The following is a 12,663-nucleotide window of genomic DNA, read 5'->3' as shown; positions in this document are numbered from 1 at the left end:
AATGTATGTAGACAAAATTGTACAAAATGCCAGTTTCTATACAAGTTGTCTCTACACTTTAATGAGATATTGCGAATATAAACATAGGAGACGTTTCTTGTGAAAAATTTCGTTGAAAAAACATTTTCAGTATTGATAATCAAAGTCTCCATTTTCTTCACATTTTCCTTTCGTGTTTTACTCTATACCAATTCCGATTACTATCAAAGGACACAACATTGAGCTGATATCACATTTCAAATATTGGAGCAGCTAGCTGAACAATGAATAACGAAGATTGAAATTTCATGTATGACATTCAACAAATGGAAACCAGCTCTCACTAATAGAAATCTCTTGGTTCAGACCTAACCTAACCTAACCTAACCTTTTATTTTGGTGTGGGTGGGAAAATCTTCGAAAGACCCCTGGGAAGGTATCACAGGTGAGCTGGATTCGTCCGCTATCCGGACGCCTACCAGCTAAAAACCCACCCTTTTCTTCACCGACGCGTGCGGTACCGCTCTTAGCGAGCATCGCTTCACACAACCTAACGTAACCTAATCACGTAATTTCAGCACTGATATTTTGTGCCTATATTTAGAGACAGATATAATACGGGTGAAATTAAATTGGGCGCTTCTGAGGTTTTCTGTTACTGAATAAGACTAGCAACTCCTACAACATTACGGGCACGGGTTTTCAAAATTTTGGAACTCAAAAGAATTTTGTAACACGAATAACTCTAAAACTAAAAGGAATTCGAAAAAAACTGTTTGGACAAAAAATATATATCCGTAAATTTGTTAAGAGCTGCTAGATTTATTCAGTATCCCAAAACCTCCCAGAATCTAGAGAATCAAAACCACCCAATTTAATTCCAGATTCTAGCTCAAAATCACCTAATTTCCCTATACTAATATAGGTACAAAATATCAGCAGCTTTAAATACGTGATTAGGTTAGGCTATAAAAATTTTTTTTCATCCCTTTTCCTTGCGAGATGTCAAAAATCCTTTTAGATACAATCATCTAATGTGTTATAGAGTATTTGGTGGAATTTTGAACCTAATCGTTCGGTTCCCGTTTTGGAACTTCAGTCTAAAATAGGAGCTTTCGAAACGTGGTGCTATCTTAGAATCCTCAAAATTCCGTGGACTACTATTTCCTGTAATGAAGAGGTACCCAGACTACTAGATAAGGATCGAGAAAAATAAGAAATGTCAGTTATTTCGGGAATATAACGCGGGGTAAAAAATATCACATCCCTTTCTTGACCATTCAGGAATAGGTTGATGGCAGATAATGGATAGGTCGCAAAGTCAATTCTGAATCTAATGATAGTAAAAACAAAATAACAAAAACCTTTTAAGCAACGTCCCTGATAGAATCTAATTTTGTTTTCAATTTAGCAATTGATATTCATGAATCGTTACATATTTATTTTCATTGTTATATATATATATATGCAAAACTTACGTACAATCGAATTCATAAGTTTCCTGGGAAAGTCGAAATGAAGTCTTTTTTGAAATACTCAAAATCTTGTGATTTCCCTATAGAAAACCTCCCGTATGGAGTGTTCTCAACACCGGAAAAGGTCAGTGACATATTATTTATCAGTCTCATTTTGCAAAAAAAACTCACAATAACTATTTTTGTAAGGTTTTTTTCTGTATTTTTACGTACAAACCTATTTAGGTTTATCTATCATGAAAAGATTTTCATTGCCAAAAGCGTGTTTCAGCCTTCCAAAATTTTTTTCTACCACTATATATTCAATAGAATAGACCATGATAGTTTAAAAAATTGCCAAATTTCTGGAATAATATACAAAAACGTGTTTTATTGAAAAAAAAATAAAGTACAACCATTCTATTTATAGTTTGAGTTATAGTTTTGTTTTAAAACAAGTTTTTTATACAACTTGTATTTTTGTCACTAGTAATAATCGTATATTCCATAGAGTGAAGAAACTGTCATTATTCTTCTTTCATCACCTCGTTCCCCTCCACGTAATTTATTCAAGTATTGAATACATCGATTGCGACGTCATGACCAGCTGAGTAAACAGCAGAAACTTCGTTCTGTTTATCTTAACCTTCTTCTTCTTTCTGACTAATCGCTCTATCGATTATTTCTTCATCATAATCATAATCTACCCGTTTCCTTGTTCCTCTCCAGTTACCCAGATATCTGCATTTTCTTTTGTAAAGATTTGGCTTTCAATTTCAATAATAAGTTTTTTCGTCAATTGTCTCACGCCAAATTTCTGTTTCCCTTTGGAAATCTTCTTCTTGTACTAGTCTAACAACATCATAACCAAAAAATCAGCTTTTTCTGGTAGGTTCGCAAATTAAAAAACTACATCCTTAAGGATTGTACCCTACAACGACTTGTTTTCCCTGGACAGCATTTTGACCACTTGAATCACATGTTGGTTAATGTATTGTAAGAGATACCAAAACTTTTTAATTCATCTTCATCCGGTTTTTCACTGATAAATATTCTATGAAACCATTTCTTGAAAGCATTCTGGATCCTCCAATCATCGGTTTGGTTTTTATACACAAACTCTCCAGATTTTTCGCCTTGCCAATCACTAATAGGCTCAATTTGTGTGTGCTACTCCCATCTGAACATGTCATAAATGTTGTTCTAGCTAGTTTTCGATCCAGGACATTCGCTTCAGCACGATGAACATATGATATTTTTAGTAAAACAAACTTCTGTCGTCTGCGTTATAAACTTGATCGTTAATCAGGATTAGCAAACTTTCATTGTTTTATAGTAATTTTTTCACTCATTTGAACAATAAAAAACATTTTTAGACTAATCCTAGAATAGGCGTCGCCATTGCGGATTCCATTCTTGACTTAAGTGAAGTGTCTCATCTATTCACTGGACCAGAATTAAAAAGTAATCAACACGTTTTCAAAGCAGTAAGTTTTTGATGTAGAGAAAATATATTTAATTCAAATTACAATTTATTTTTAGTATAATAAGTAAGAATTTTTTTGTAGCCAACTTTGAACCTTTTAATGGGATTATCCCCTAAAGCTTGGAAAGAAGCTAGAGAAACTATACAAAGCATTTTATCTGAGAATAATAAAATTTTACAAAATGATCATAAACTAAGAGAAAGGTAAATAAATCTGAATACGCACTCTCGACACGACAATTTTGATTTGAATCTACTATAGGTACTATAATCTTTGAACTTTTCCATTTGATAAATGATATACACGAGGGTTGTTTGAAAAATTTCCAATATATCAAAAACATAACAAAAAATTTTGAGATTTGAAAACAAAAAAACGTCAGATATTGTAAATACGGTGAATACTCAACAAATTCGGAAATTCAAGGCATAGCAATCACCAAAGTGTAAAAAATTGCTCCATCCTAGTGGAAAAACAATTTTTTTTCCTTAAAATGTAGTAGTTTCCAACTTTGCCTAATGAAGCAATTTTCCATAATAACCTTCTGTTGTTGTTCCACATTTTTAAACATAATCTACAGTTTTGACAATTATTTCGTTTCAGGTTTCATCTAAAGTTACGAATTGACGCAAAAACTGCCTCATTTTGCTTAAACCGCGTCAATAATGCCTGCAAAATGTTCATTAGTATCTACTTCTGGTCCAAAGTGAGCAATCGCTGCAGCCAACGTGCCCAATTTTTTTGATCCGGCGTTTGAATTCAGCTGCCCAAAATTGTACCCTCGTAAATGATGCTGCACAGTATCTAAATCCTCTGCCATGTTCGTAGACACAAAACAACTCACTTAAGCGATTTTCAAACAGAAGCTAAGCCTCTAAAATAGCTGAAATTTCGAGAAAAATATAGAAATGTCGTTTGCAACAATAATTGCTTAATGAGTTATTTGATAAATTTGAAATACGTTTATTAGAAATATCTATGGCAAGATTATCGAAAAGTTAATGTAAATTATTCTGAGAAATATCACTAAAAATCCTCATAAAGGGATAAAAAGGGATATAAAGGGAAAAACAGGATGATCACTGATGATTTCCTCAGCATGCTCTTCCTTCTGTTATTCTGTTCCCAGGTTCGGTGAACTCTCGTCAAACAATTGAAATTGACCAGGAAACGGGTACGAGAATTCTGTTCGCAGCGCCAGAAATATCATTTGCAGCACTTGTCACTTTTTAAAAAATAATATTAATTTCAAAAATACACTTATTACAAACTTTATGGAATTTGAATAGTACTTACTATTCAAAAGTCGTGAAAAAACATGTTAATTTATAATATCTCGTCTTCTTATTAAGCATGTCGGCCGGAAATCGTCTTCTGTTTCTTTATGCTTACATTTCTATATCCCAATTTATATAACATCTTCAAGTTGAAATCATAAACTTTCACACAACCCCAGTAAATCATACGTATATGTATGTATATTTAATTAACTGATATAATGAATAATTATAAGGAATAATTAAAAATCTCTTAAGATGAAAATGTTTAATACAAACAATATGAACGTTTATCAATTCCAAAAACTTCTAAAATCTATTTTTTAGAGCACTTATATCTCAGGCTTGTGCAACGATGCATCTTCCTGTGAATATTGGAGACTACACTGACTTTTTCTCCTCAGTTTACCACGCTACCAATGCGGGGCTTATGTTTGCTGACCCTAATAACCCCTTGACACCGAACTGGTGAGATTCTTTCAAATTGTAAAAAAACCAATTCGAAATTTATTTCATAAATTTTAGGAAACATCTTCCAGTTGCCTATCATGGTAGGGCAAGCACCGTAGTCATATCCGGTACGCCCATTCATAGACCTCATGGTCAAATGATACCACCAGACGGTAAGATAACAGAGATTATTCATTTATCTGAATTTTTTAATATCTTGTTGGGTGAGTATCTAAAAGTTGTTCAGTTGGAAGAAACTTATAAAAAGTAAAGGATTTGATATGTCTCAGCCTCTGTCTTTTTTTTTGGACCAACAGTATATATAACTGCTGCGGAATGATCGAAGGAACATGGGGCTTAAGACTCAAAATGATGAACTGAATGTACAAATCCATTATGTGACCTATCATAAGCTAAGCAGCTTCCATATGGTGGCCAAAAACAAAAACCAAAACTGGGGAAATAACCCTAGATAAGTTGCAAAGGGTGGACTGCCTTGCGATAACAGACACGACAAGGCAGCACTATAAATCATTTTAGACTTACCCCCTTTGAAGACCTTCATAGAAATTGAGCAATAAAAGCATGCAGGACAGAACATGAAGCCCGGTGAGCTGATAGGGCATCTTAGCATTCTAAAGAGATGTAAGGTGCCCATAGATATGGTCACGGAAACACCCACGAGGCTCACGCAGCCCTGTGAAAACTTGCCTCTTATAAAATTGAGTCAAAGCTAATATGGAACAGTGTCGAATCTTTAAACTCAATTGGAGCAAACATAAAGTTACTCTTATATCGGTACCATGCCACATCGCAGTAACATCAATGAACAAACCGATCATCTGGGGAAAAAGGTAGGACAATTCATTTCATTGGACCATAACCTTACATAGGTTACCCAAAAAGCCTTGGTCATAAAAAAGTGGGTAGTCTAAGAAGATGAGCTAAGTGGAGTAGATGGTATGCTTTCTGGACACTGTCCGGTGAACTAACACTTGAAAAACATCGTAGAAACTCTCGACAGCTCTTGTCGCTAATGTAAAAAACCGAATGAAGCGGCCGAACATCGTGTGAGTGCGAGGCAGAAGAGGTAATCCGCATAGTTCCCAAGCAGGTAGCTCACTATACAAAGTTGTTGTATTCTGATTGATAAACAGTCTGGGGTACACAATAGATCAATAGGTCAAAGTATTGGCGAGATAAATTCACGTCCCACGTCCTAGCTCTCATCTAATCTAATCTAACTTAAAGCACCACTTTAATTTGCACTTTTTGATACATTGAGACGTTTCTCGTAACCTCTATTCCCCATTATAACAATATTAAATTGAAATCTCCGTATTGGAAAGTTTGGATACGAGCTATAACGCCCTTGTGTGAGAGAGAGAACTCTTTTCTGTTCTCTCCTTCCACCCGTGCTTGTGCGTTGTCACCTGTCATGTGATCTCACACCAAACCTGCATTTGCTTGTTTTGTATTTGATTGTATTAATATTAATATCTCAGCTCGAGGCCAACCAATTGCGTGAACGACCGCTCGTGTCCAGACTTTCTAATACAAGTTATATTTAATTATCCAATTTTGCCAAATTGACATCTGATTATACTGGTTCATCCATCTAGAGCGCTGATTCAACCTTGGGTCATCTATAAAATAGGTGGTTTATGTCTACTCTCGTCGCTTACCTTTCCCGTAGATATTTCTTCTGACTTTCATATATATATATATATATATATATATATATATATATATATATATATATATATATATATATATATATATATATATATATATTTTAGCAACTGATCCTGTATTTGGTCCAAGTCAACTGATGGATTTCGAATTGGAAATGGCGTTTTTCGTTGGTGGTTCCAATAAACTAGGAGAACCCATCAAAATCGAAAAGGCTGAAGATCATATCTTCGGTTTCGTTCTAATGAACGACTGGAGCGGTATTTATTCGATTCCTAACCACATTCTGTATAATATTAAGAATTTTTTCAGCAAGAGATATACAGAAATGGGAATATAGACCATTGGGACCTTTCTTGGCTAAAAATTTAGGTACCACGATATCTCCTTGGGTTGTTACGACGTTTGCTTTGGAACCTTTCAAAACCGATAATTTTCCACAAGATCCACAACCTTTACCATACCTGAGGCACTCTGATAAGTGTAATTACGACATAAATCTACAAGTTGACATAACACGTGAGTGTTTTAATGTTATTAAAGTGAAATTATTGTAATTGGAACGTCTCATAATGAGACTAAAGATGAGAGAGAAAAATTAAAAAATTAGAAAAGCAATTCAATGTTAATTTTAATTATTTATTTACAGCTAAAGATGGTAATGTTTCTACCACGATTTGTCGTTCGAATTTTAAATATTTATATTGGACTCCCAAACAGCAGATCGCTCATCACACCATAACTGGTTGTAAAATGAATCCTGGGGATTTGTTGGGAAGTGGCACTATAAGCGGAAAGGTATTACTGTTATTATGGAATCAAATTATTATTTATTATTATAACAAAAATTTACTATTCAATCAATAGAGGAAATAAAAAAAAATTTTCTCGGTGTAAATCTCGCGGATTAAAATGAAATTATTTTTGCAGACACGCCTTTGTAAATTGATTTCAGTTAAAGAAATGTTTGTTTTGTAGACACCTGATTCCTTCGGATCTTTGGTGGAATTATCATGGAAAGGAACGAAGCCTCTTTCTCTACGAGACGGATCTCAAAGGACGTTTCTTCAAGATGGCGACACTGTCACAATGACAGCCGTTTGTAAAGGAGATACCTACAATATCGGTTTTGGTTCTTGCGTAGGGACTTTACTTCCGCCCAAAAAATTGTAATAATTTCATAATAAATTGATTCTAGAGAAAACTGCATTTTTTTACGTTAAAATAATGAAAGAGCCTTGGTTAAACGTTAACTAATAGGCAGTTTCATAACCTCAATGTTGGGTTTCAATATTTCACTGTAGTAATGTCAACTAACATAGAAGCTGTTCAGATTAAAGAAGATAGAATGATAACGATTTCTCTATCCTCCGAGGCCCCAGCTCGATTCTGTGGATTCTCAAACATGCGCAGTATAGATAAAGCGTCTCGAAAGAGAGGGAAAATGAATATGGTCGTAAAGACATTTGTTTACCATACAAACTGTCCAAATATGAGTATTACAAATATGGCGGGAACTGTTCCAACTAAGGAGGACATAATGATAACGCTTTCTCTATCCTCCGAGGTTCCAGATAGGTTCTGCCCATTCTCAAACATGCGCAGTATAGATAAAGTGTCTCGAAAGAGAGAGAAAATGAATATTGTCGTAAAGACGTTTTTTCCTATACAAACTGTCCCAATATGAGTATTACAAATATGGCGGGAACTGTTCCAACTAAGGAGAACATAATGATAACGCTTTCTCTATCCTCTGAGGTTCCAGATAGGTTCTGCCCATTCTCAAACATGCGCAGTATAGATAAAACATCTCGAAAGAGAGAGAAAATGAATATTGTCGTAAAGACGTTTTTTCCCATACCAACTGTCCAAATATGAGTATTACAAATATGGTGAGAGCTGTTCCGACTAATGAAGATAGAATGATAACGCTTTCTCTACCCTGCGAGGTTCCAGATAGGTTCTGCGTATTCTATTAATATCTCATAGAATTCTCAAGCATGCGTAGAATGAACGAGGTATCGGGAAAGAGAAAGAAAATATTGTCGAAACCTTAATAGTGGGACATTTTACTTCGTAAAAAGAGTTTGATATGCCTTTAATACGATCGGTATAATAACGGAAAGTCCGAAAGTAAAATGAAAAAAAATGTAAATGCAAAAGGGAAATCGCATTAGCAGCAATCGCACTATGTTGAGACATGTCTCAAATCGAAATACCAAAAAAGTTAAACTTTGTGATAAAATTTACCTCAATACTAAAGTATAGCAATAAGTAGGTTCAAAAATAAGAATGTATGAACATGCTATCAAATAGTATAAGTAACGCAGCAGATATAACTGGAATAGGAGTGTAGAGGCCCATAAACAAACACTCGGAAAGCCTGGGCAGCGCACCAAGCATTTTTCCAGCAATAGGAGATCATGCTGCCTGATATCCACGCAGCCATTAAAGTTTAAAGCTCCTATATAATAAAATATAAACTCGTCTTGGATTGCCTTGTAAAACGAGCTAGGCAAGGCCCTTTATGTGACCTGAACCCTTGAACCCTGTGGTATCATCTACAGAATAATAGAAAAAGCATCGGAAAAGAAGGTAGATAGGGGATAAAACCAGTTACTTGGACAATCATAGGGGTTGAGGTAAGCAATGACATTTCTGGGAAAGTGTAACTAGAGAAAATCTGTTTAATATCAACAGGAGTCCTATCGGGGTACAGTCGCCTCAACGAACACCTGGAGAAGCTATAGCAGAGCAGTTCACTTGGGAGTGTATGAAATGGAAGATTCCCAGTATAACAACAAGAATGTGGGATACAGTAGACCATTTGGGTCACGGTGTACTTGGTACCCTAATATACACATACGTACTCAAAATTGAAGACCAAAGTTATGGTTATTGATTGGGCTGTTAACTCAGAATGGATCTCCTGAGACTTTTGGATCTTCTTGAAACTGTTAAAATGATCCACCGAATTTTTTGATCATATCTCATAGACAGATACTTTTACATCAAAACGCAGCCGTATTCGGAATATCTTCTTCTCATGGTACTATCATTTTTTACTATTTTATTCTTGTAATTAATGAGAAAATGTAAAATTTTTGATATAATCCTATCGATTGTATAACTTTTATTTTCAAAGGTCAAATGTTAACAGCCTCATTTTGAATTCAGAATATAGATAACTTATCAGAGACAACATTTGCTTAAATTAAAGCCTTGACAATCCTTATGTATGAAGCATTTTACATTAGAATTATTCAATTTACATAAATCCAAATACAAAGGAAATTATTTTTTAAGCAAAGTCACTATGAGAAGCTTCCTTAAATACTGTAAATTTTCTGATTTTCCCATAGAGAATCTCCCTTATGGTATTTTTACTGCACCCGGTAAGGTGAGTGGAATATTTCTCAATAATTATACCATCATTAAACTCCCAATTGAACTCAAATCATATAGATGGGGATGAGATTATTGGTCAAAAAACAAAAAACTGTGGTGGAAGACTTGATTGTAAAATCCCCACGTCTTTTTCTGTGATTATTTCATTTTTTATTATTTTTTAGCTCAAACCTAGAATAGGGGTCGCCATAGCGGATTCTATATTAGATTTAAATGAAGTTTTTGACGGTCCCGAATTAAAAAAACATCAACATGTTTTTAAAGAAGTAAGTTTCAGTTGCTTAAATTTGTTTTCACGATCATTTCATCTGCGCCGATTATTTTTCTTTAAAAATTAATTTTTCATAAATAAAATTATAACTGGCACAGTCGATAGGGTCTCCAAATGAAAATTGTAGATTTTTTCATAAGTTATACTGCAATAAATTGATTTTATTTTCAATTTTTGGTTTTAAATACATTTTTTAGTCGACATTAAATCGTTTCATGGGGTTAACTCCCAAAGCTTGGAAAGAAGCTAGGAACACTATACAAAATATCCTTTCAGAGGACAATCCAGTTCTCCAAAACGATGATATTCTTAGAAAAAAGTGAGTATTGATAAAAAAATGAATATCTTTATTCGTCAAGTCATATTTTCTTCCATGATTGTGTTAGTGTTAATTTAAAAGATATTTCAAAAAAATTGGGTATCTTAAGTATGCTGAAAGGAAAGAAGCAGTAGAATTATTGAACATGCCAATTATTAAGCTCACATTGTAGCATTGAACAATTCAATATCTTGTTTGCGTCTTTCTTCCTTATTGAACCTTGCTAAGCAGCTTGTTGACATATTCCTGTATAATATTCTACTTTTTAGGTCTTGAGTATCCACATTTTGTATTTCTTGTAAGAATTTTTCATAATTTATGAAATTATGTGTTTTTCGACAACCAATTTTTTTTATTTTAGAGCTTTTACGAGGCAATCCGAAGCTAAGATGCACCTACCAGCCCAAATCGGGGATTTCACTGACTTTTCCTCGTCCATACATCACGCGAAAAACGCTGGAAATATTTTTAGAGGGAAAGAAAACGCAATAGCGACAAATTGGTAAGTAATTCTAGGCTCCGATTGAGAGAATTTATTGCGATGGGTGGAGGTCCGAATTCAGACTCAAAATAGCTATCGCCTATCTCATTTATTTTCAACGACAAATTGAACCTATATGGCTTAATATAAATTGAAATTTCTTTCACGAAATGCTAGGAAGCATCTTCCAGTGGCTTATCATTGTCGAGCAAGTACCGTGGTCATATCTGGTACTCCAATTCATAGACCATATGGACAAGCAGTGCTAGAAGATGGTACTAACTTTGTATATGATAAACATGTTTAAATACTTATTATTTTATCTTAGGTGGACATCCAGTATTTGGTCCAAGTAAACTAATGGATTACGAACTAGAGATGGCGTTTTTCGTTGGTGGAACCAATAATTTAGGGGAACCCATCAAAGTAGAAAATGCTCAAGATCATATTTTCGGTTTCGTTATAATGAACGACTGGAGTGGTAATTGTTAATATTTTTTTTCTATTATTTCAATAAAAATTCGTTATTTCCAGCTAGAGATATATTATCATGGGAATACGTACCACTAGGACCATTCGTTTCTAAAAATTTTAGTACCACAATCTCTCCATGGGTAGTTACAACATTTGCTCTGGAACCTTTCAAAACTGATAATTACCCACAGGAGCCAGAACCTTTACCATACCTAAGACATAGTGACAATTTTAATTACGATATTCATCTTCAAGTTGATGTAACACGTGAGTAAATGAATACGTCATAAATTTACTTTTCGTCATCAAAATATTGTACAAAATTTCCAGGAAGTTCGTATTACTATATTCAAAGAAGTTTAAGTTTTAGGAACTATAAAAATCAGATTTTTACGTTTAAACAAAGAACTATTGAGGAATAGATCTTCAAAACACTTGCTTCATACTACCTATTATGTTTTTTATCGTCAATCCAATTCCAAGATAATTTTCTTTGTCCAATATATGTCAAAATTACGCTTAAAATAACGCCATCTAGTTAATAATTGTATCATTAAATGTGTAGTTATTATCTGTTTCAATTTTCGTAGTAATAGTGTCCTGAACTTGTATGACCTTGAAGACATAAAGATCTTCATGTCTACCAATAATATTTTAATTTTTATTATAGCGAAAGGAGATACTATGTCCAGAACTGTATGTCGTTCAAATTTCAAAAATTTGTACTGGACGCCCAAACAACAGCTCGCTCATCATACCATAACTGGTTGTAAAATGAATCCTGGTGATCTACTAGGCAGCGGCACCATTAGCGGAGAAGTATGTATAGGTTAGGTTAGATTAGATTAAGTTAGGTTAGTTTGTATCACACATTGATAAATTTAAATCAACATTTTGTTACAGTCACCCGAATCTTTCGGTTCCACATTAGAATTAGCTTGGAAGGGAACGAAACCTCGAAATCTATTAGACGGATCTCAAAATAAATTCCTACAAGATGGCGATACTGTCACAATGACAGCCGTTTGTAAAGGAGATACCTACAATATCGGTTTCGGTACATGCGTTGGTACTTTACTGCCACCCAAAAACAATTATTAATATGTTAATAAATTATTTTTTCATCACTTTGGAAATTTAAATCTTTTCCTATCAAATAACATCGTAAAAAATTGTAATATACGAAACATAAAGTTTAAAAACATTTTAAAAACAAAAAACGCTCAAATTGTATTTATAACTATCAAGCTCCCCCTGTAAAGATCAAATGTATTTAACCTTTCGTTGCATATTACGTAAATTTATAGATAGCGTATCAAATACAAACAACAATTGCTTAAATTAAATTATAAAATTTTTTTATTTTCATTC

General features: G+C 33.9%; 2 protein-coding genes across 2 annotated transcripts; both read left to right on the top strand.

Moving 5' to 3' along the window:
• The first annotated feature begins 1,465 nt into the window (after positions 1-1,465).
• On the top strand, positions 1,466-7,548 carry LOC130450866 (fumarylacetoacetase-like). The gene is made up of 9 exons (XM_056789543.1): positions 1,466-1,578; positions 2,810-2,920; positions 3,002-3,123; positions 4,525-4,665; positions 4,723-4,820; positions 6,447-6,599; positions 6,652-6,858; positions 6,989-7,137; positions 7,318-7,548. The coding sequence occupies exons 1-9, from the start codon at positions 1,495-1,497 to the stop codon at positions 7,510-7,512; spliced, it is 1,260 nt and encodes a 419-aa protein (XP_056645521.1). The 5' UTR covers positions 1,466-1,494; the 3' UTR covers positions 7,513-7,548.
• A 1,962-nt stretch (positions 7,549-9,510) lies between these two features.
• Positions 9,511-12,633, top strand: LOC130450739 (fumarylacetoacetase-like). The gene is made up of 9 exons (XM_056789340.1): positions 9,511-9,739; positions 9,912-10,013; positions 10,216-10,337; positions 10,699-10,839; positions 10,996-11,093; positions 11,147-11,299; positions 11,353-11,559; positions 11,963-12,111; positions 12,196-12,633. Exons 1-9 carry the CDS (start codon positions 9,578-9,580, stop codon positions 12,391-12,393), a joined length of 1,332 nt encoding a protein of 443 aa, XP_056645318.1. The 5' UTR covers positions 9,511-9,577; the 3' UTR covers positions 12,394-12,633.
• The last annotated feature ends 30 nt before the right edge of the window (positions 12,634-12,663 follow it).

The sequence above is a fragment of the Diorhabda sublineata genome, chromosome X (genome assembly GCF_026230105.1).
Source record: "Diorhabda sublineata isolate icDioSubl1.1 chromosome X, icDioSubl1.1, whole genome shotgun sequence".
Taxonomy (NCBI): Eukaryota; Metazoa; Arthropoda; class Insecta; order Coleoptera; family Chrysomelidae; genus Diorhabda; species Diorhabda sublineata.
The sequence above is the reverse complement of the archived record's forward strand: the minus strand, read 5'-3'. Positions and strand labels throughout refer to the sequence as shown.